Source organism: Microcaecilia unicolor, chromosome 5 (assembly GCF_901765095.1).
Source record: "Microcaecilia unicolor chromosome 5, aMicUni1.1, whole genome shotgun sequence".
Classification (NCBI taxonomy): Eukaryota; Metazoa; Chordata; class Amphibia; order Gymnophiona; family Siphonopidae; genus Microcaecilia; species Microcaecilia unicolor.
Window position 1 is genome coordinate 170,635,266 of NC_044035.1, and position 21,032 is coordinate 170,656,297.

A 21,032-nucleotide genomic window follows, 5' to 3' on the forward strand; every position below is an offset into this window, starting at 1 on the left:
GAAGAAAGACCATCAGACTCCTCATCTGAGAAATATCTGATGTCTTCCGCTGCTTCCCACGAGGCCTCACCATCGGTGTCGGAACCAGTTCATGAACTTCTGTCTGAAGCCGTGCCCGCCTCGACTCTGTAGGAACATGGCCACGGTGGGAGCATCGAGAGGAAGACTCCCGCACCGGCGGCAATGGAGCTCCTTCCATTGATGCCGTCGGGGAGTCTGCCTGGGAGGCAGCCGATGGGAGACCTCACCACGGACGAGGGCCCAGCCGTCGCCTCAGTCGTTGGTACCGGCGGCGCAAGCACCCCTGGTACCGGAGAAGGGCGCAACAGCTCTTCCAGGATCCCTGGAAGGATGGCCCTGAGGCTCTCGTTTAGAGCGGCTATCGAGAGAGGCAAGGAGTCCGGTATCGACGACGAGCTGCGAACCTGTCCAGGATGCGGAGGCGGTACCGGGCTGTCCACAGGGGAGCGCATCGACACCTCCTGAATGGAGGGTGAGCGGTCCTCCCGGTGTCGACGCTTGGGTGCCGGTGGCACCGGCGACACAGAACTCTCGGTACCACATCTGGAAGGTGACCGATGACGATGCTTCTTTGCCTTCGCACAAAGCACATCACCGGCACCTCCCGGTACTGAAGAGGAGGATGTCGAATCCAAATGCCTCCTGTGGGCCGGGTACGAAAGAGGTCGATCCCGGGGAGGCTGTACCGCAGGAGCCCTCCAGGCAGGCGGAGACCTACTCGAGGGCTCACCGCCACCAGCAGGGAATGGACAGCCCTCACATGCGCTCCGGAAGACGAAGCACCCTCCGACGACATCAATACCACCAATAATCTCGTTATCGAAGACGCTGGATCACCGGCCAAAGAGCTGGGTACCGCAGACGTCGACGCACTGGACGAGGCCCTGAAAAGCAAATTCCACGGGGCCAATCTCGCCGCCTGAGTCCGCTTCTTCAAGAGAAGGCAAAGATTACAGGCCTGGGGGCGCTGCCCGGCCCCCAGACACTGAAGGCACGAAACATGCCTGTCAGTGAGGGAGATAGTCTGGCTGCACTGGGTGCACTTTTTGAAGCTGCTGGTAGGCTTCGAGGACATGGGCGGAAAAATCGCGCCGGCGAAGTCAAAATTCACGATGATGGCTAATGGCATCAAAAAAATTTAGAAAAAACCCATACGGGCGGCGAAAAATGCTGCGCCCGACAACGAAAGGAAACTTACGGGAAAAAACTCGACGTAAAGGAAGTTTAAAAAAAAAAAAAAAAAAACTAAGAGACATGACGTAAAAAGAGAAAATTGGGCACTTCCTAACGGAAGAACGCGGCAAAGAGACGCGAGGGGTCTCCTTGGGGCACAGACCGACCGAAAAACAGCCGTCCTGAGCCGTGGAAAAAAGAAGACTGACGAACACGAGCGCGTTCGGGCGGGAAGATGGTTGCGCATGCACGGGCTAGCAAACGCTGTTGCTAGTGAAGATCTCCGATCGGAAGGGCTGCCGTGGACGTCACCCTATTCATGAGAACAAGAAGCCTGCTTGTCCTCGGAGAATAGAAAGGATATAACATGCTATTCACTAAGAAATGATGATACAATTTGCCCACTCCTAAGCCCTGAAAGTATATGCTACCCCATCTTAAACAAATTATTCAAACAGTGTAACCCTATGAGCGCAACCCTATGTGATTTGCCAGAGCTCATAGAATCTTCACAGCAAAGAGCAGCGCTAGTAGGTCTTGACCTGGTAAAGCTTGCTTCCACAACTATACTGAAACATGCCTTACATTTTTTTCTTAGATTGCATTTGTTAAGGAAATCAAAGCTGATGTTATCAAAGGCAGATTTTAGATCTGTACTACAAATCTGGTTTTTGACCAGCTTGACTATTACAACTTTGTTCTTGGGCCTTCCACTGTCCATAATTTGGTCTCTTTTGATAGTGCAGAATGCAGTGGCTCATTTCATTTCTGTATTGTAAAACTTCAGCATATAATGCCCGTGTTAGCTGATCTTCATTGGTTGCCTATTCATGAAAGAATATGGTTTAAGAAACTCTTGTTGATACATCAAGCATTGAAAAAGGCACCACAGTACCTGTCGATGGTGTTGAATGCTTATCAGCCAGGTCAAATGAGTTCTCCTGGACCAGTTTTTTTTTTTTTTTTTTTGTAGTTACATCAGTGAAGAAGATTAAGTGGAAACCAGAAAACATGCTAATTCAATTGCTGGACCTGAGGGAAGGAAATTATCTACCCAGGAATCTAAGATTGATGTCCGATTCCTCTACCTTTATGAGACAGCTGAAGCTTTTCTATATATACAAGCATACAGAGCGGGTATTCAATTTTGTTTGCCTCAGATGCAGATATTTAACAGGTCAGTAGTAGTGAAATGGGTCAGTTTGTTGTTGTTTTATGTAGTACTAGTAAAAAAGCCCCGTTTCTGATGCAAATGAAACGGGGGCTAGCAATGTTTTCTTTTGTGTGCATGTGGGAGTGTGTGTGTCCCTGCCCTCTGGCCTCTCTCCCCTCCCCCCTCTGAGTCCTTCACTGTTACAGAGCCAGCGATTTGATTTCGTGCTCTGCTGTTTTCCTTCACTGACTGTTACAGAGAGGGCGGGGCAGACACACATAGGGAAACTGGATATCTCGCCCCCTTCACACTTCCGGCTGGAGGCTTCATAGAACGTTGGTGTTGCTTTTTATATAGAGAGATGCTTGTTTTATGTATGTTTTTATTGTAGAATATCCTCAAACAGAAAAAAGGGAGTATTTATGAAGTACACGTATAGGAAAAACAGCAAATTAAACTCCACAATTAAGCAAAATTAAATTTAGAAGGAAAAGCCTCAAAACACCCAAGCATAATTACTTAGCCTGTTATATGGCGCATAACCACCATTGGCATAAAAACCTCCAGAATCAAAATCCTTATCAATTGTCCATAGTATTTCAAACCATTATCTTCAACAAGTGGATGCTATGCTATTTTTTGATAAGCACTGTAAAATGAATAGTGGTTGGACTTGGAACATCCACTTGTTGAAGAACATGGGTTGAAATACTAAAGACAATTAATAAGGATTTTGATTCTAGATGTTTTTATGCCAATGATTGCTATGTGACATAACAGGCTAACGTGAATAGGCTGTGTCTGCATTAGCGCACGGCAGCTGATAGTGTGGCTTAATAAACATGGGGGTAAGTAATTATGGCTGGGTATTCTGAAGCTTTTCCTACCAGATTTAATTTTGTTTAATTGTGGAGTTTGTTTTGCTGTTTTTCCCCGCTTTTATTGTACCCAGCCTAGGTATAGGCAGGTTATAAATGTAATAAATACTGAAGATATTACATAAATGTCAATTGTTTCCAGAGAGGAAAGATACACATCTTTCAAGATTTATCCAACTATATTTTGGAGATGAGGAAGAGCTTCAGCCTACTAATGCAGTTTCTCAGGGAACACTTAAGAAGAGCGACACAGGATGAACAGTTGGAAGTATTCTCGTCTTCAATTTCTCAGACACTCCTTTATCAGAAGCAGAATCCAAGGTTTTACAAAAAGGACTTCCTTTGTACCTACAGTCAAATATAATGCGTTTCAAACAAAGATAGACTTGTTCAACTTTAGTCGGAAATAGCAAATCACTCATGCCTTCTCCAGTATAAGCACTCCACATATAGATGTATTCATTGTTAAAAATTTTCTTCTTGGATCCCCTTTGAGTCTCCATCCATCAATAAAAAGAGTGCTTCTTTGAACTTTTGGAGTCCTCTTGGTTTGTTCTTCAAGAAACATTGTCTATTTCCCACTGTTCCGTCTTCTTTGTGATTCCCTGTAGGTTTCCAGTATTCCCCCACTTCAGTGAACCATCTCTGTGTACTCCCTTCAATGTGCCTCAATCATTTCTGAGACCAACAGCACCTGATTTACTGAATATCTCAGGGAACAAGTTAGGCATGGATGTGAGAAGCTTATGACCTGATTTTTCTCTCTTCACTCAGTGCAATCAGGGATGACCTCTAATGTTGTACTCTAACAATTGTCCTGGTTTGGAAGAGCTGATGCTGTAAAAATGAATATACTGCGCTGTATCATCTTTATTTTGGATATGTTACCAATCTTAATCTCCACCAGTTTTAACTGCTTGCAAAATTACATTACCTTCGTTGTGTGAAACAGTAAAAACCAAACTAAACCAAAGACAAAACCCCCCAAAACACACAACTTAGCAGCTCACTCCAGATAGTAATCCTAAAGATATCAGATTAGGGTTTCCTAACTTTAGACTATATTATTGGGCCATCTTACTGACCAGCACATAGTACACTGGTAAGTCAACTCACAGGAGGAATAATGGATTAAATTAGAGCTTCAGTGGGTGGGTAAGAACTCTTTCTTGTATTTTATATGGGGAATGGGGCCTACCAAGCCAGCTGAACAGACACCAATTCAAAAATATATTTCTTCTGTGTTGCAAGACCAGAACGTCATCAGACAAAATTCCATCTGCTTTCATTTCCCCCACTAGTATAATCATCTACTTCTCATCACAGATGGCCCACAGATATATTTGGGGAGTCCCTGATGCACACTTTAAGGACCTTATATCGTGCTTCCAGAGGAAAGCAAATGGTGATTCAATTTCTCAGTACCTACAGCTTACAAATTGTTAATAGCTGTACAAAAGGTTGCAGGAGGAGCTTAACAGTCTTTGAGTTAATATTAACTCTGCCCTTCCCAAAACAAACAGAAATATCAAGAATTTATCTATTGCTGTGGCAGCTAGAAGCCCAGGGATTAACCCCCCCCCCCCCCCCCCCGGGGGGAAAGTGTTTCTTTAAGAGAAAAAATAGCCTTATTTCAAAGATTAAAGAGAAAAATGTAATGTGTGACAATCAGAGATAAGATTTTCTATTTTTAATAGGTGGTAATATTATCCCAGCATGCTATTTATGAGATAGCTCCCATCCTTTCTGTGATGGCATAAGTGTGGGGGAAAGGGAACTTTTTTTTTTCATGTTTGGAGGTCCTGCCCTGTTATCCAAATGATTTGGTCTGAAATCTGGATATAAAGGATAACATCTAACAGACTTCCCAGTAAAGTGAACTTACCTACCTATAAGCAGGTGTTCTCAGGCAATAGCAGGACATATATTCTCACATATGGATGATGTTGTTAAAGGAGCCAAAAGCAGAGATGCATCCCAGCACTTATTCTCGAAGCTTTTAGAAACACCTACTGCGCATGTGTGCTCCTTCCCACCCATTGCTGATGCAAAGGACCAGAGTAGTCTAATACAATACTGATAGTATTTAACAAATTATTTAAATAAATGAATATAGGGAGTTAATGCTGTGCATTTCTTTGAAGAACTGCTCAAGCTTTCTGGAACTGTATGGATAGACAGTTTGAGTGGTGACTTCCAATAAGACACAATAGTGTGTTTGGAAGACACTAGGAGATGGGTCACCAGCTGAAAGCCTCAGTCAATTTTAGGGCAGTAATAAGTCATTTCTCCGAGAACAAAAGCAGGACATTATAATCTCACATATAGGTGACATCATCGACAGAACCCAGTGTGGAGATGCTCCCCAGCATTCTTATTCTCAAAGCTTTTGAAAACATCTACTGCATATACATGTGTTTCCCTGGCCATGAGGGTGGAGACCTTCTACATGAGCTCCCTAGCTCAGGTTGGATACATCTGTCGCCAATGTATTGCGGGGAGGAGGAATTTCGATTGATAGTTACATTGTAAAATTGCTTCAAATTATCCACCAAGTCAGACTTCTCAAGAGGAGTTATGGTGATGACATCCACTAGATTCCATGTTACTATAATCCACTGGGCTAGCCTCAAATAGAGGCCATGGGTGTAATGTGCACAGTTGAGGCTATGTGGTCTAAAAATCTCAACATCTGTTGAGCTGAAGCCTGCTGGCTCTGATGAACTTGCAGCGCTATGGAGATCAATGCCTCCACTTGTTGTTCCAGGAGAAAAGCTATAGCCTAAACCATGTCTAGCAGGGCTCCTATGAACTCAAATTGTTGTACAGGAAGGAGATGGTACTTGGGGTAATTTATGATGAACCCTGATAGTAACAGTTCTTTGAACTGATTCTTGAGCTCCTTCCTTTGATGTGCTCTTTACCAGCACATCATCTAGGTTGGGAAATGTGTACTCTCAAGTCTGTGTAGCAATGCTACAACTTGCTGCAAGACATTTTTACTCTGGCAGCAGATGCAAGGTTGAAAGTCAGGATGTGATACTGGTAGTGGAGTTTCCCTACTTAAAAATCTTGGATATGTCCTGTGATCGGGATGTATCTAAATGTTTGTATATGCATTCTTTAAGTCCAGAAAGCATAGCCAATTGTTTTTTTGAAACAAAGGGAATCAAGGTGCCCAGAGAAACCATCCTGAACATAGGCTTTGACATATTTGTTCAGAGACCTTAGGTCTAGGATGGGACAAAATCCTCCTGTGTTTTTGTGGGGACCAGGAAGTACTTGAAATAAAACCTCCCCTTTTTCCTCTGGTAGAGCGGGATCAACAGCACTGGCCTCTGAAGGGAACAGAGTTACCGTATAAGCAATTCCTGGTGATGAGAGCTTAACTGATGCTCCTGGTGGGCAATCTGTAGGGCGTCTGCGCCAATAAAGGGTGTAACCTGTTCAGACTATACGAGGTTAAAAGGGGCCACCTTTCATGGAAAAAAAATCAGCCTCCCTCCTACCAGGTCATCTGGAACAGATACTTTTATTGTGGCTATGCTCTCGAGGAGCCAGTCACAAGCTCACTCCTTGCTTTGACTAGGACTACCGAGCTCTATGTTGCTGCTGACGGGGGGGTGGGGGCGCCTCTGCCGACTGGGATGGACAACAGGGAAAAGGAAACCTACACCTTTCAGAGTAGTAGGTCCTCCATTGCCCTCCGATTCGGTATCTCCTGGAAGTGGAGGCCACACTAGGAGTGGGCCGGGAGAGCAACTTCATCGAGCAACCTCCTCCACCTTGCCACCACCACCACCCTAGGACATTCACCAGCTTCTTCTGAACCACTGGTTCCATATGAGGTACATAGCCAGGCGAGTCTGCAACTACCCATCGACGAAGCCCTGGAGGCCACATCGAAAGCAACACGGGTTGCCCAAGCCACTAGACAGCACATCGAAAGCATCACAGGTTGACTAAGCCACGTGCTTTCTACACTGCTGCTGCTTGGCTACTAGCTCGCGGAACTCTGCAGCTTTCTCTGGGAGTGTCTGCAAACTTCACTACACTGTGCATCAAGTTTTGCAAGTACATGCTCATGAAGAGCTGGTAAGAATGTACGTAGGAGGTTGGAACAGAATCTGAAACGCCTTCCTCTCAAATATTCCAAATTCCTAGCCTTTCAGTGTTGGAGCTTCTGGCTCTATTCAGAGTGGATGCGACCATCATACAATGGCGAGGAAGCTGGAGCTTGTCAAATCTAGGAGTCTTCTGGACTCTCTATAAAGTGCCAGCCTTAAGAATAGGCTGTACAGAGAGGTGCTTCATTTGTACAGAATGAAGGATCCTATGCTAGGCACTGTCACAGCTTCTTTTGGGGGAGGGGTATCAAAAAATGGAGGACATCCAATAAGTTGGCCCTGGGCTCATACTTGATGTCCAACTGAAATGGGATTGAGTAGTCAGCTCCCAACAAAAAAAGCAAAGGGGTGGGTCAGACTCCTAGGAGTGGTCCAGTCAGACTCAGGGAAATAGTCATCCCTAAGCATCTGAGAATGCATCTGCATTGGTCAATGGGCTGTTGGCCAGGCTTATGGCAGGAATGCTGATAGATGGGGGTTCTCCTGAAACTGAGGAAGCTTCCTTCCAAGGGACTGGATATCAACAGCAATGACTGACTCCCTTCAATGCAATGAGTCAATGTATGGTCATTAGGCAGAGCACGGGCCTCCAGAATGGGCTGAGGTTCCGTTAGGGTCGACATCAAAACCCTTGATGCCTCAGCCTCACATTGAGCGAGAAGACATCCCATCTCCTCCTGGAGCACTGCCCCTATCTGCTCCTTGAGCTCAACTATCAGTAAAGACTGTGGCCCAGCTGATGTAGTCATGTCCTGAGAAGGCATCTGGACCAAATCAGTGGCCTGGTCCTGGCTTGGTAAAGGCTGGCATTGCTGCTCAGAAACCTTGGAGGGTGAGCAATCCTCTTGGCATGAAAGCTTCTTGGGTATTGTGGATGTCAATGCCCTGATGCTCTTGACACTGCGTCTCAATGAGGTTTGATGACAATGCTTTTCTTTTTTTTAAAGTTTACAGAAGAATTTTATTGAGCATCACACACAAAACAACCAGTAATGAAACCCAGTACAAGATACAACCAATGAACAGTGTCCAAGAACTCAGTCAGGAATAAAATAATTCTTCGATGCTTCTTGGTGTCCACCTGACATTGTTGTCCCTCTGCGTAGACAAGGATGACACAGAAACCTTACTTGTCCTCGGGGGGGGGGGGAGGTCAAAGGATGCTAAACCTCAACGGCCACTACTAACGCTCAGTGTTGAGGCAGGTGGAGACCTTCTCGATGCTGATGCATCTCCAGTGTTCAGAGCATCTCTGGGAGCCAATGGGACCAACAATGCCAAAGTCAATGGACTGGACTTGTCTTTGCGAAAAAAACGTTTTGTACTACTCTTCACTACTCAATGTTTCTTCGTACCATCTGTGAACACAGTTTATAAGGAGGATTATGGTCAGGCCCTGGACATTACAGGCACCAGAAGTGGATGTCAAAGACATGGTCCTATCACACTGGAAGCACTTCTTAAATCACTGGGAATTTTCTAGGACATGTCAGGAAAAATAGAGGCAAAACCAAATGACTCAATTATGAAAAAAGTACCTGACTGGGCAGCTTGAGACCTAAGGCAACCTAGTGAGCCAAGAAAAATAAAGGAAACTTTAAAGCGCCAAAAAACATTTCTGAGGATGCGAGCTGAGGGCAGAAGAGATGTCCTCTCTGCTCCATGGATGAAGAAAGCTTGCCTGGTCCCATGTAGTTTTGGTGGGCAGAAAGGTGTTTGAATATGCGGTAGATGCTTCCAAAAACTTCTGAGAATAAGAATGCTGGGGTCTGTCTCCTTGCTGGGCTCCACTGATATCTCACTTATTAATGGGGCATTCTCTCAAATATAATCAGCTATATGGTAAGCCATATTATAGAAAATCTTTAGCATCATATCTATGTTAGTTGAATGTTATAATGCAATTTTAGCATAATACTAATGATACACCTAATAAGCATGCATTAGATCTCTGGTATTTGAATTCCAGCGCTGTTAAATGTGTATATTTTTGAAACTGTTTTAAGGTAGTTCTATTACGTTTCAATTTACTGTTTTCAAGTTTACCTCATTTAATGTATTTTATGTTTATTCTTGGTTATTTTACTATTGTTATTGTCAGGTTCTCAGGTTCAGAGCCCGCGGGGCTGGGCTCTGGAGCAAACGTGAGCCCTTGGGCTGCTGACGAGGAGCGACAGCAGCAGGCAAAACCCACCAACCAACACTGGGTAAGCACACCGGCAGGGACTGCAGGCACTGCCCAGCGAACCGGAACACATGGACTGGAATCCCCCGGACTGGAGGACACAGGACTGGAACACTGGACTGCAATCCCCCGGACTGGAACACACACCGGACCGGAACACACTGGACTGGAGCACACCAGACTGGAACACACTGGACTGGAGCACACTGGACTGGTCCCCCGGACTGGAGGACACAGGACCGGAACACGGGAGCACACTAGACTGGTCCACACAGCTTCACCTGCACTTAGCTACTAAGCCCCCCCAGGAGTTGAGCTCATGGGTTCGAGTAGCCGGCAGGACTTACTGGACGACACAGGGACCAGGACTAGAACAAGCTGTAACTGAAGTGCACCTAACTCCTAAAGTGACCAAAAGTGTTCCTAAGCCCAGCACCAACAGAAAAGCTCCTAAGCCCTCCACTAACAGCAGTGCTCCTAACAGAAACTAACAGGGGTGCCCCTACGCCCTACACTAACAGAAGTGCAGGGAAACCACAAGGGAAAAGGAAGGGAAGACAAATGCCAGACCTAACACTGGTACTTCCTAGGGTTACCATATGGCTCCAGAAAAAGGAGGACGGATTGAGTCAGCCGGGTTTTACTTCCATTGCTTTCAATGGAAGTAATTGAGTCAGCCGGGTTTTACTTCCATTGCTTTCAATGGAAAGCAATGGAAGTAAAACCCGGCTGGCTCAATCCGTCCTCCTTTTTCTGGAGCCATATGGTAACCCTAGTACTTCCTAAGCACCAAGCTGCAGCAGCTAAACATGGGTTCTCACCCTGGTGCTTCCAAAGCACCCAGCTACAGCAGCTAACCACAGGTCATGAGGAAAAGCGGGGCAAGCACAAGGAAACAAACAGGAAAGCCAAATACCCCAACAACAAAAGGTGCTTCCTAAACACTTACTAACAAGGGTGCTCCCAGCACCAAACTCCAGCACTGCACTAACAGCAGTGCTACACACCGTAGCAAAAGGGAAAAACAGGGAAGACAAACACACAAGTCACAAGTGCACACTGCACTAAACTAACCTAGACCTAAAGCAAGTAGCCAGAAGCAAACGTTGCGAAGGCCCAGAAGGAAAGAACCCACTTCCTTATCAAGGCCCTCCCAGATGATGTCACTCTCCCTAGAGCCAGGCAGAACACATTCAAACCCCGAGAGGCCCAACCCACAACAATGCAACACCGTGAAACACTTGAAGCCAGAACACCCAAAGAGAGATAGAGCAACTCAGACCACACCCACAGCTGCAGTGACGAGACAATTAACCCCATGCTGCTGGAAGCTGCCAGCACAGAGAGACAGAGCCAGCTCAGAAAGGACAGAGAAAGAAACAGAAGCCAGCTAAGAAGCGGACTCCCAGGAAAGAGGTAAGTTTGAGAGGGGTTCAGATCCCAATCATAACAGTTATGCTGTTAACAAAATTATAAGTTTTATGTCAAACTGTACCTGCTGTACACTGCCATGGGTGAACCTCTTCATAACGGTGGTTATAAATCCCAATAAATAAATAAATTTTACAGGCCTAGAATTGACTAAGGCATCTAGCTGGTGGTCCATCTCCTAGTGACAACTGTGCCTTACTGGAAATCACCAGTCAAAACTGTCAATATCCATAGAGTTTCAGAAAGCATGGGCAGTGTAGATATTTAAATTTGTTACTCACTAGGCAAGGTACAACAAATGTATAAGTTTTATTGTATTTGATATATCACTATGTCTAGCAGATCTCAGGGATGTACATTAAAAATTTTAAGTAAATCATAAAAGGAATGCCAAATCCAATAGGAAAGACCAAACATACAAGAAGTGTCATATTCTTAAACAAAAACTACAGACATGGACAATTAGATTAACATCTCAGATCAAAAATACAATGCATTCAAATCAATGTTTTCACAATTAGGGAGTACATTCCATAAATCAGGTGCCTACAGTGAAAATGCCCTTGAACAAGTTGCACACTTCCTACCTCCATCTAAGGGACAGTCCACCAACGTATTCTGCTGACTTAACCTAACTGACCAAGCTGATATATAGTAACATATCAAAGATGACAAACATTGAAGTCACCTCATGAAAATATTTAAAAATCATTAGATAGATGGCTTTCACAATATAGCAAAGATACTTAACTGTAGCAGGTATTCTCCGAGGACAGCAGGCTGATAATCCTAACAAGTGGGTTGGCAATCCAAACCAGCCCAGGAACCGGCATTTGAAATCGCAAAAACTTTTGCTGGAGCCTTCTGAGTGCACCGCGCGTCCAACTGCTCATACGCCGAGTGCCTTCCCGCTCATGCTCCTCAGTTAGGTGTAGAGTAAAAAAAAAAGAGATAGAGGAGACAACTCCAAGGGGAGCTAGGAGGGTTTGTGATGATTATCAGCCTGCTGTCCTTGGAGAATAACGGGTACAGGTAAGTATCTTCGCTTTCTCCGAGGACAAGCAGGCTGAATAATCCTCACAAGTGGGGTATCCCTAGCATCCAGGCTCACTCAAAACAACCACTGTTGGTCAATTGGGCCTCGCAACGGCGAAGACGTAACATAGATTAACTTGAAACTATATACAACTAACTGAGAGTGCAGCCTGGAACAGAATAAAAACGGGCCTAGGGGGTGGAGTTGGATTCTAAACCCTAAACAGATTCTGCAGCACCAACTGCCAAAACCAACTGTCGCATCGGGTATCCCGGTCAAGGCAGTAGTGAGATATGAATGTGTGGACTGAAGACCTGAAGACCACGTTGCAACCTTGCAAATCTCTTCAATGGAGGCTGACTAAGTGAGCCACCGACGCAGCCATGGCTCTAACATTGTGAGCTGTGACATGGCCCTCTAGAGTCAGCCCAACCTGGGCATAAGCAAGAAAATGCAATCTGCTAGTCAACTGGAAATTGTGCTTTTATCGATGGCAACTCCCCTCCTGTTGGGACCAAAAGCAACAAACTGGGCAGACTGTCTGAAGGGCTTCGTCCGCTCCATGTAAAAGGCCAATGCTCTCTTGTAGTCCAAGGTGTGCAAGCTGCTTTCGCCAGGGTGGGCATGAGGATGGGGAAAAAATGTTGTCAAGACAATTGACTGGTTCAGATGGAACTCAAGACACCACCTTTGGCAGGAACTTAGGGTGAGTGTGGAGGACTATTCTGTTGCGATGAAACAGTATAAGGGGCATCCACTACTAAGGCCTGAAGCTCACTGACCCTACGAGCTGAAGTAACAGCCACAAAGAAAAGGACCATCCAGGTCAAGTACTTCAGATGGCAGGAATTCAGTGGCTCAAAAGGAGCTTTCATCAGCTGGGTGAGAACGACGTTGAGATCCCATGACACTGGTGGAGCAGGGGGCTTTGATAAAAGCAAACCTCTCATGAAGTGCACAACTAAAGGCTGTCCAGAGATAGGCTTACCTTTTATACACTGATGAGCATTAATTGCACTAAGGTGAACCCTTATGGAGTTGGTCTTGAGACCAGACTCCAATAATTGTAGAAAGTATTCAAGAAGGGTCTGTGTAGGACAAGAAAGGGGATCTATGGCCTTGTTGTCACACCAAACCTCTTCCATTTAAAGAGTAACACCTCTTAGTGGAATCTTTCCTGGAAGCAAGCAAGATTCGGGAGACACCCTCAGAAAGACCTAAGAAAGCGAATTCTATGCTCTCAACATCCAGGCCGAGAGAGCCAGAGACTGGAGGCTGGGATGTAGAAGCGACCCCTTCTTTCTGAGTAATGAGGGTCGGGAAACACTCCAATCTCGACGGTTCTTCAGAGGACAATACCAGAAGAGGGAACCAAATCTGATGCGGCCAAGACGGCGCAATCAGGATCATGGTTCCGCGGTCTTGCTTGAGTTTCAACAAAGTCTTCCCCACCAGAGGTATGGGAGGATACACATACAGAAGGCTTGTTCCCCAATGTAGGAGAAAGGCATCCGACGCTAGTCAGACGCGGGCCAGAAGCCTGGAACAGAACTGAGGGACTCTGTGATTTAGTTGAGTGGCAAAGAGATCCACAGAGCGGGTGCCCCACACTCTGATGATTTCACGGGCCATGCCCATATTCAGTGACCACTCGTGAGGTTGCATGACCTTACTCAGCCTGTCAGCCAGACTGCTGTTCAGAAACATGCCGTGATGGCACGCCCAAAGCCACATATGTACGGCCTCCTGACACAGAGGGAGAGATCCGGTGCCCCCCTTCTTGTGGGTATAGTACATTGTAACCTGTCTGTTTGAATCAAGGTAATTTGGTTGGACAGACGATCTCTGAAAGCCTTGAGAGCGTTCCAGATCACTCGGACCTCCAGAAGGTTGATTTGAAGATTCGTTTCCTAGGGGGACCAAGCTCCCTGGGTGTGAAGCACATCTACATCAGCAGCCCATCTACATGAGCTCCCCATCCCAGGAGAGATGCATCCGTTGTCAACACTTTTTGTGGCTGAGGAATTTGGAATGGACGTCCCATGGTCAAATTGGATCGAATCGTCCACCAGTGAAGAGAATGTAGAAAATTGATGGATAGAAGGATGACATCTTCTAGATTCCCTGTGGCCTGATACCACTGAGAAGCTAGGGTCCATTGAACAGATCTCATGTGCAGATGTGCCATGGCATAATGAACTGTGGAGGCCATGTGGCCCAAGAGTCAACATCTGCCGAGCTGCGACTTGCTGTGACGCTCGAACCTTGGACACTAGGGACAGAAGGTTGTCTGCCCGCGCCTCGAGAAGACAGGCTCGAACCAATCTCGTGTCGAGCAATGCTCCAATGAACTCCAATTTCCGAACAGGAGTGAAATGGGACTTGGGATAATTTATTATGAACCCTAGTAGTTACAGCACCTGAATAGTCTTCTGCATGGACTCTCAAGCACCATCCTCCGAGGTGCTCTTCACCAGCCAATTGTCGAGCTAAGGGAACACATGCACTCCCAGCCTGTGTAGCGATGCTGCAAATACCGCTAGGCATTTTGTGAATACTCTGGGAGCTGACGCTAGGCCAAAAGGCAGCATGCGGTACAGGGAGTGCTGAATTCCAAGCCAAAAACGAAGATACTTCCTGTGAGCTGGAAGTATCGGGATGTGCGTATAAGCATTAGGGAAACCATCCTGAACTTTTCTTGAACTAGGAATTTGTTCAGGGTCCCTAGATCCAGGATGGGACGCACCCCCCGTTTTCTTCTGCACAAAGAAGTAACTAGAATAGAATCCAAGCCCTTCTTCCACTGGTGGTACGGGTTTGACCGCCTGGGCCTTTAGAAGGGTGGAGAGTTCCTCTGCAATTACTTGCCTGTGCGGAGAGCTGAAGGACTCAGTTCTCAGTGGGCAATTTGGAGGTTTGGAATCCAGATTAAGGGTGTATCTTAACTGGACTATTTGAAGAACCCACTGATCGGAGGTTATAAGAGGCTATTCTTTGGTGAAAAAATATTAACCTCCCCCCCCCCCCCCCCCAACTGGCAAGTCGTCCAGCACGGATACTTGTACTGCGGCTATGCCCACCTGGAGCCAGTCAAAAGCCTGTCCCTTGCTTTTGCTGGGGAGCAGCAGGGGCTTTTGGCACATGCTGTTGATGTGAACAAGTGAGCTGGGGCTGAGCAGGCTGGGGTTGAGCAGGCTGGCGAGCAGCGGGAGTGTACCTACGCCTAGGATAGGAATAGGGAGCACTTTGAGGCCCACCAAAAAACCTCCTAGTAGAGGGGGTGATAGCAGAAGACGCCCGGCGGGAGAGAGAAGCCACAGCATCTGTGTGCTTCTTGATCTGTTCAACCAGATCTTCCACCTTCTCTCCAAAAAGATTATCCCCCCTGGCAAGGAACATCCACTATCCTGTGCTGGACCGAATGGTCCAGGTCAGAAATACGCAGCGATGAGAGTCTGTGCATTGCTATACCTTGAGCAGAGGTCCTGGATGCTACATCAAAAGTGTTGTATATGCCCCTGGCCAGAAATTTATGACACGCTTTCTGCTGTTTGACCAGCTGGCGAAAGGGTTCGGTCTGCTCTGGAGGGAGGGCATCGACCAAAGTACACAGCTGCCGCACCGAGTTCCACAACTGAATGCTTGTGAAGGGCTGGTATGATTGTGAGCGGGCAGCGAGCATGGTGGCCTGATACATTTTCTTCCCAAAAGAGTCCAAGATCCTAGCTTCTGTGCCTGGGGGGCACTGAAACATAGTCTCTAGTACTCTTGGCTCTTTTGAGGGCGGAGTCCACCACCATGTAGTTGTGAGGTAACTGAGACCTCATCAACCCAGGCTCCCCGTGGATCCGATATTGGGAAAGGACTTTCCTGTGTACCTTATGCAAAGGAGCTGCCACTGCCTCTCTAGGTGGAGAGGTGCAGTCCAGGACCTCGAGCATTTCAGCCCTGGGCTCATCCTCCATGTCTACAGGGAATGGAATGGCCTGAGCCATTTCCCGCACAAAAGATGAGAAGGAGAGATTCTTAGGAGGAGACAATTTCCTTTCAGGTGGAGGGGAAGGTTCAGAGGGAATCCCAAAGGACTCATCTGAGGAAAAGTACCTGGGATCTTCCTCTGACTCCCACGAGCGTTCCTCCTCGGTGTTGGAGAACACTTCCCTCAGGGACTTCCAAGACCAAACCTGCCTCGACGCCGAAGACCCGTGGTCTCAATGGTGATGTCGAGGAGCTGACTCCCACACGGACTGCGGCAAAGCTTTCTCCATCGACGTCAATGGGGAGTTGATCTGGGTGGCAGCAGATACCGGAGTTGCAAGTGGCGCTGAGTTCGGAGACCTCACCATGGGTGGAGGGCCAGACATAGCTGCAGCAGACGGCAAGGTAAGCGCAAGCACCCCCGACGCCGATGCAGTGTGGCTCAACAGTCCCTCCAGAAGTTCTGGAAGCACGGCCCGAGTCCCCTCATCAAAAGCCGCCATCACTACAGGCTGTGGGGCCAGTGGAAGAGTCGATGGCAGAGCTGCCTGGGGTTCGGGAGCAGGAACTAAACTGCTGGGAGATCTATGCATCGGCACCTCTTGTATGGAAGGGGAGCAGTCCTCCCGGCGTTGATGCTTCTCAGGTGCCGATGACCCCAGAGCTCCTGGCACCATGTGTCGAGGGAGAACAATGTCTGTGCTTCTTAGCCTTCGCTCGATGCACCTCACTGAGGCTCCTCAGTGCCAAGGATGACGTTGAATCCCCACGTTGCCTCTGGGTTGAGTCCGACGATGGACGGTTCCGGGGGGGGGGGGGGGGGGGCTGCATAGCAGGAGGCCTCAAGGCGGGTAGAGACCCACTCGATGCCTCGCTGCTCCCAGTGTGTCGAGATCTCTCAGCAGCCATGCCTACCTCCAACTCCCAATGTCGATGCCTCCCTTGTCACCGCTGACCTCGGTGTCGAAGGACAGGACTGAGCCCCAAAAAGATTTTCTCTCTGGGCTTCTTGAGCCAGTTGAGTCCTTTTCTTCATACGAAGACAAAGGGCACAACAGGCTGGGCTATGGTCGGGCCCAACGCAATGAATACACCACGAATGGGTATCAGTGCCTAAGATCGTCCGGTTGCACCAAGAACAGCGTTTGAAGCCACTGGGAGTCTTTGATGACATGGAAGGAAAGACTGCCCTAGCCAAATCAAAAACATGCAATTGTGCTGAAAATACGCACAAAAAGGAGAAAACCTGGCTGAGCAGGACTAAGGACGGCTGCGACTAAAATAAAAGGAAACTTGACGTGGGTCAAAAAATAACCTTAAGAAATAAAAGGAAAAATTTTCTTTTTTTTTTTCTTTACTAAAGAAAGAAAAAAGGAAAATTTAGACAAAAAAGCTGCGAAGAGGCACTGAAGGCTCTTTCGGGCGACAAAGTGGAGCCAGAAAAACAGCTGCCGCTCCTCATGCAGAAAAAAAGTAACTGTGGAGCGCGGCCACGCAGGAAGGCACTCATCACATGCGCAGTTGGATGCGCAGCATGCTCAGAAGGCTCCAGCACAAGTTTTTGCTATTTCAAATGCCGGTTCCTGGGCTGGCGCGGATCGCTAACCCACTTGTGAGGATTATTCAGCCTGTATGTCCTCGGTGAAATGGATATATTGTTACAGGAGGCTCCTAAGGGATGATATATGCTGATTTACAAAGGATGGACCGATTAAAAAGTATGAATAAGGTAGTACCCCATGTACTAGGTACAGATGGGACTCTAATAGTAGTTTAATTTTTGAATGCACAAAGAACCTACTGTCCCCTTGTAGGTGCAACCTGGATCCTATTAGTAACATTGAAATATAAGGAATGGGTAAACTATAAAACAAGTAATTTGCCTAATATGTGCACTTATTTGAAACCATACTCATCTCTTGTATACTCTGAATTTATGCAAAAATGAGCTTCTATAAGGTGGAATTAAGCTGCGTTGGAACACGAACTGAAACAGAATCTATTTATGTTTAAACTTCAATTTAAAAAAGACCTTCTAGTTAATTTATTTCTAGAAGCCAGTCTGACCACACATCTGTTCAAATAGTGGTCAGATCAGATTGTGGGATGGAGTAAAGTTTTGTTGAGCGATCCAATTTGGTTTATCCAGTGCTTTTTTTGTAGAAAAAAAGGTACTGGCGCTAAATGTGGGCGGAGTCACCACATACGACTCCACCCCAATTATAGCCACACCCACATTTGCCATACCCCTTATTCCAGCCACAGCGCATATAAGCAGACATCATTGAAAATATTATACTAGTATAAGAGAAAAAAATAACGTGTTTTTTTTCATTATAAATAATTTCTGTAAGCTGTTACAGCACCAGTATACCCAGTGCAAAATAAGACAGCAGATGTAAATTCTCAAATTGGACATATTCCAGACACTAAAATGAAAATAAAATGATTTTTTCTACCTTTGTTGTCTGGTGACTATTTTTCTGATCATGCTGGCTCAGTATCTGATTCTGCTGCTATCTGTCCTCTTAACTCCGTTTCCAGGGCTTCCTTTCCATTTATTTCTTTACTTTCCTCCTTTCTTCTTCATTTCTTGCCCTACATCCGTAAGTAAAAGCTGGGTCCTCCGCAGACTTGACTGTCCAGTGGATCCAGCTTCTGCCTATTTTCTACAGCCATGTGCAGTTTTTCTCCTCTCTTCCTTTTCCCTCATCTCATCTCCTTCCTCACTCTTCCCTCGCCTCCATCCATGTCCAGCATTTCTTCTCTCTCCCTTCCCTCTCCTCCATCCACCCATGTCTAGCAGCCCTCCTCTCCCCTGCCCTCCATCCACCCATGTCTAGCGACCCCCCCCCCCCGCCATCCACCCATGTCCAGCGACCCCCCCCTGTCCCCCCTGCCATCCACCCATGTCCAGCGACCCCCTCCTGTCCCCCTGCCCTCCCCTGCCATCCACCCATGTCCAGCAATCCCCCGTCCCCCCTGCCATCCACCCATGTCCAGCAACCCCCCCGTCCCCCCGCCATCCAACCATGTCCAGCGATTCTCTTTCCCCTACCATGCACCCATGTGCAGCAACCCCCCGTCCCCCCTGCCTTCCACCCATGTCCAGCAACTCCGTCCCCCCGCCCTCCACCCATGTCCAGTGACCCTCCTGTCCCCCCCGCCCTCCACCCATATCCAGCAACTCTCGTTTCCCTGCTCCCCCTCCCTCCAGCCACCCATACCCATCTGAGCCCCCCTCCCTGACCCAGTCCCCACCTGCCTACCAGCTCCGTGCCGACGACCCGCTTCTCCTGCCACCTGGCACAGTGACCCAGCCTTTCAAAAAATCTACGAAGCGGTGCCTTGCATCTGCCTGTAAAAGAAGAAAAATCGCCTCGTCGGCAAGCCTTCCCTGTGTCCCGCCCTCTGACGTAACTTCCTATTTCCGCAAGGGCGGAACACAGTGAGGGAAGGCCGGCCGATGAGGCGATTTTCCTTCTTTTACAGGCAGACGCGAGGCACCGCTCCGCCGCTTCGTAGAGTTTTTGAAAGGCTGGGTCACGGTGCCGGGTGGCAGGAGAAGCGGGTCGTCGGCACAGAGCTGGTAGGCAGGACTGGGTCGGGGACCTACAAAAAAAAAAAGGTGCTGGTACGCTGTACTGGCGCAAGAAAAGCAAATTTCAGACCAACTCACCTTATTCAAAAGGTTGATTTTTGTGACTGTATTAGTGGCTTCCCCTGAATGCTTCACAAGAAGTGCAATAAGTCTCACAAAGGCATCCAGGTTGTGGTAGCACTTGGCTCGTATCATTGTGGGGTTGGCAGCAGGGTTGTGTTGTTGTTCTGCCTGGGCACGATAGCTGATCTCAACACACATCTCTGTGCATAGGCGGAAAAAACGTGTGATCAGATCATCTGTTTTCAGAATTCCTTGCTGGTGCATCTGTGGCAGAGACAAAGCAAATCCTCAGAGCTCCAAAATGAAGCCTAGTTGTTGCTATACTTTACTGTATAAGAAATCAAGCTAATTTTTATGGGAAAGAACAGCATATTCAGTTAAGCAGAGTGCTAGCTTGCGAAGTGAACCCCCCCCCCCCCCCCCCCACACACACACTTTTTTTTTTTTTTAAATTTCCCACAGATTGGTTTCGGCAAATTAGAGGCATAGAGCCTAGCAAAAGTAAGGTAATTTTCCTTGAAATGCCCATTTGGGGGCACAGTAGGTGAAATTAATTCAGGAGATACACACAGGTTCACTTTACTGGTAAGCACTGGGGAATCAAAATGTTAAGAGGGTAAACAAAGTTGCTCATCTGCAATTGGTGAACTGATGTCTTCACAGAACACCTGTCAGAGAAGTGGCCACATGGAAAACTTATGTCTCTTCAGAGGAAGCAAAGTTGTTCGCCATATCTTTAACAGGTATTTTCTAAAAACAGCAGTTCAGTCATACAAATGTGTCAGGTGACACTTTGTGTGACCAGATGAATTTGCTTTAAAAAACAAAACAAAACACTATTACTCCTCCTCCCAACAGAAACTGCTGTGCCAAACAAGGAGGTTTGATAACAAGCGACTGCATGTCACAAGGCTGAAGCCGGTTTCCACCCAAGGTGGTTTCAATTCTCCCCAATGCAACTGCCATATTGGTACACCCAAAACAATGAAATTGATATGGCGACAAATTCCTTCTGGCTTCAGCCCACATAATGGGCCAGATAGGCTCATGCTATTTCCTGTTATCAAACCTCCCTTGGTGCCAAGCCCAGAATCTGCCCTCTATCCTGAATTGGCTGCAGATTATGTCAACAGGATATGAGGAGACATACACAGATCATGTGTTAGTGCACTGTACATACCATGTACAAGAGAGTACATATTGTCATACAGTAAGCCTAAGCCTTATGGTTTCAATGTCTAGGTACACGAATGATTGTGACACGAGAAACTTCATCAATCAATACCACATTTGGTGAAAAACTTAAGGATGGTGACAAAAAAATAATAAGCAAATTAAATCTGTGCAGAACTGTTGCTAGGGGGAAGACTTTAATAATTAAATCAT

The 21,032-nt window shown here is 46.9% G+C and overlaps 1 protein-coding gene across 1 annotated transcript in view; it reads right to left on the reverse strand.

The window, feature by feature from the left end:
- The window catches only part of CNOT1 (CCR4-NOT transcription complex subunit 1), a 1,017,784-nt gene that overhangs the window by 200,868 nt on the left and 795,884 nt on the right, over window positions 1-21,032 (reverse strand). Inside the window, 1 exon segment of the mRNA XM_030203593.1 lies at window positions 19,662-19,910. Within this exon segment, the coding sequence (XP_030059453.1) occupies window positions 19,662-19,910 (249 nt within the window).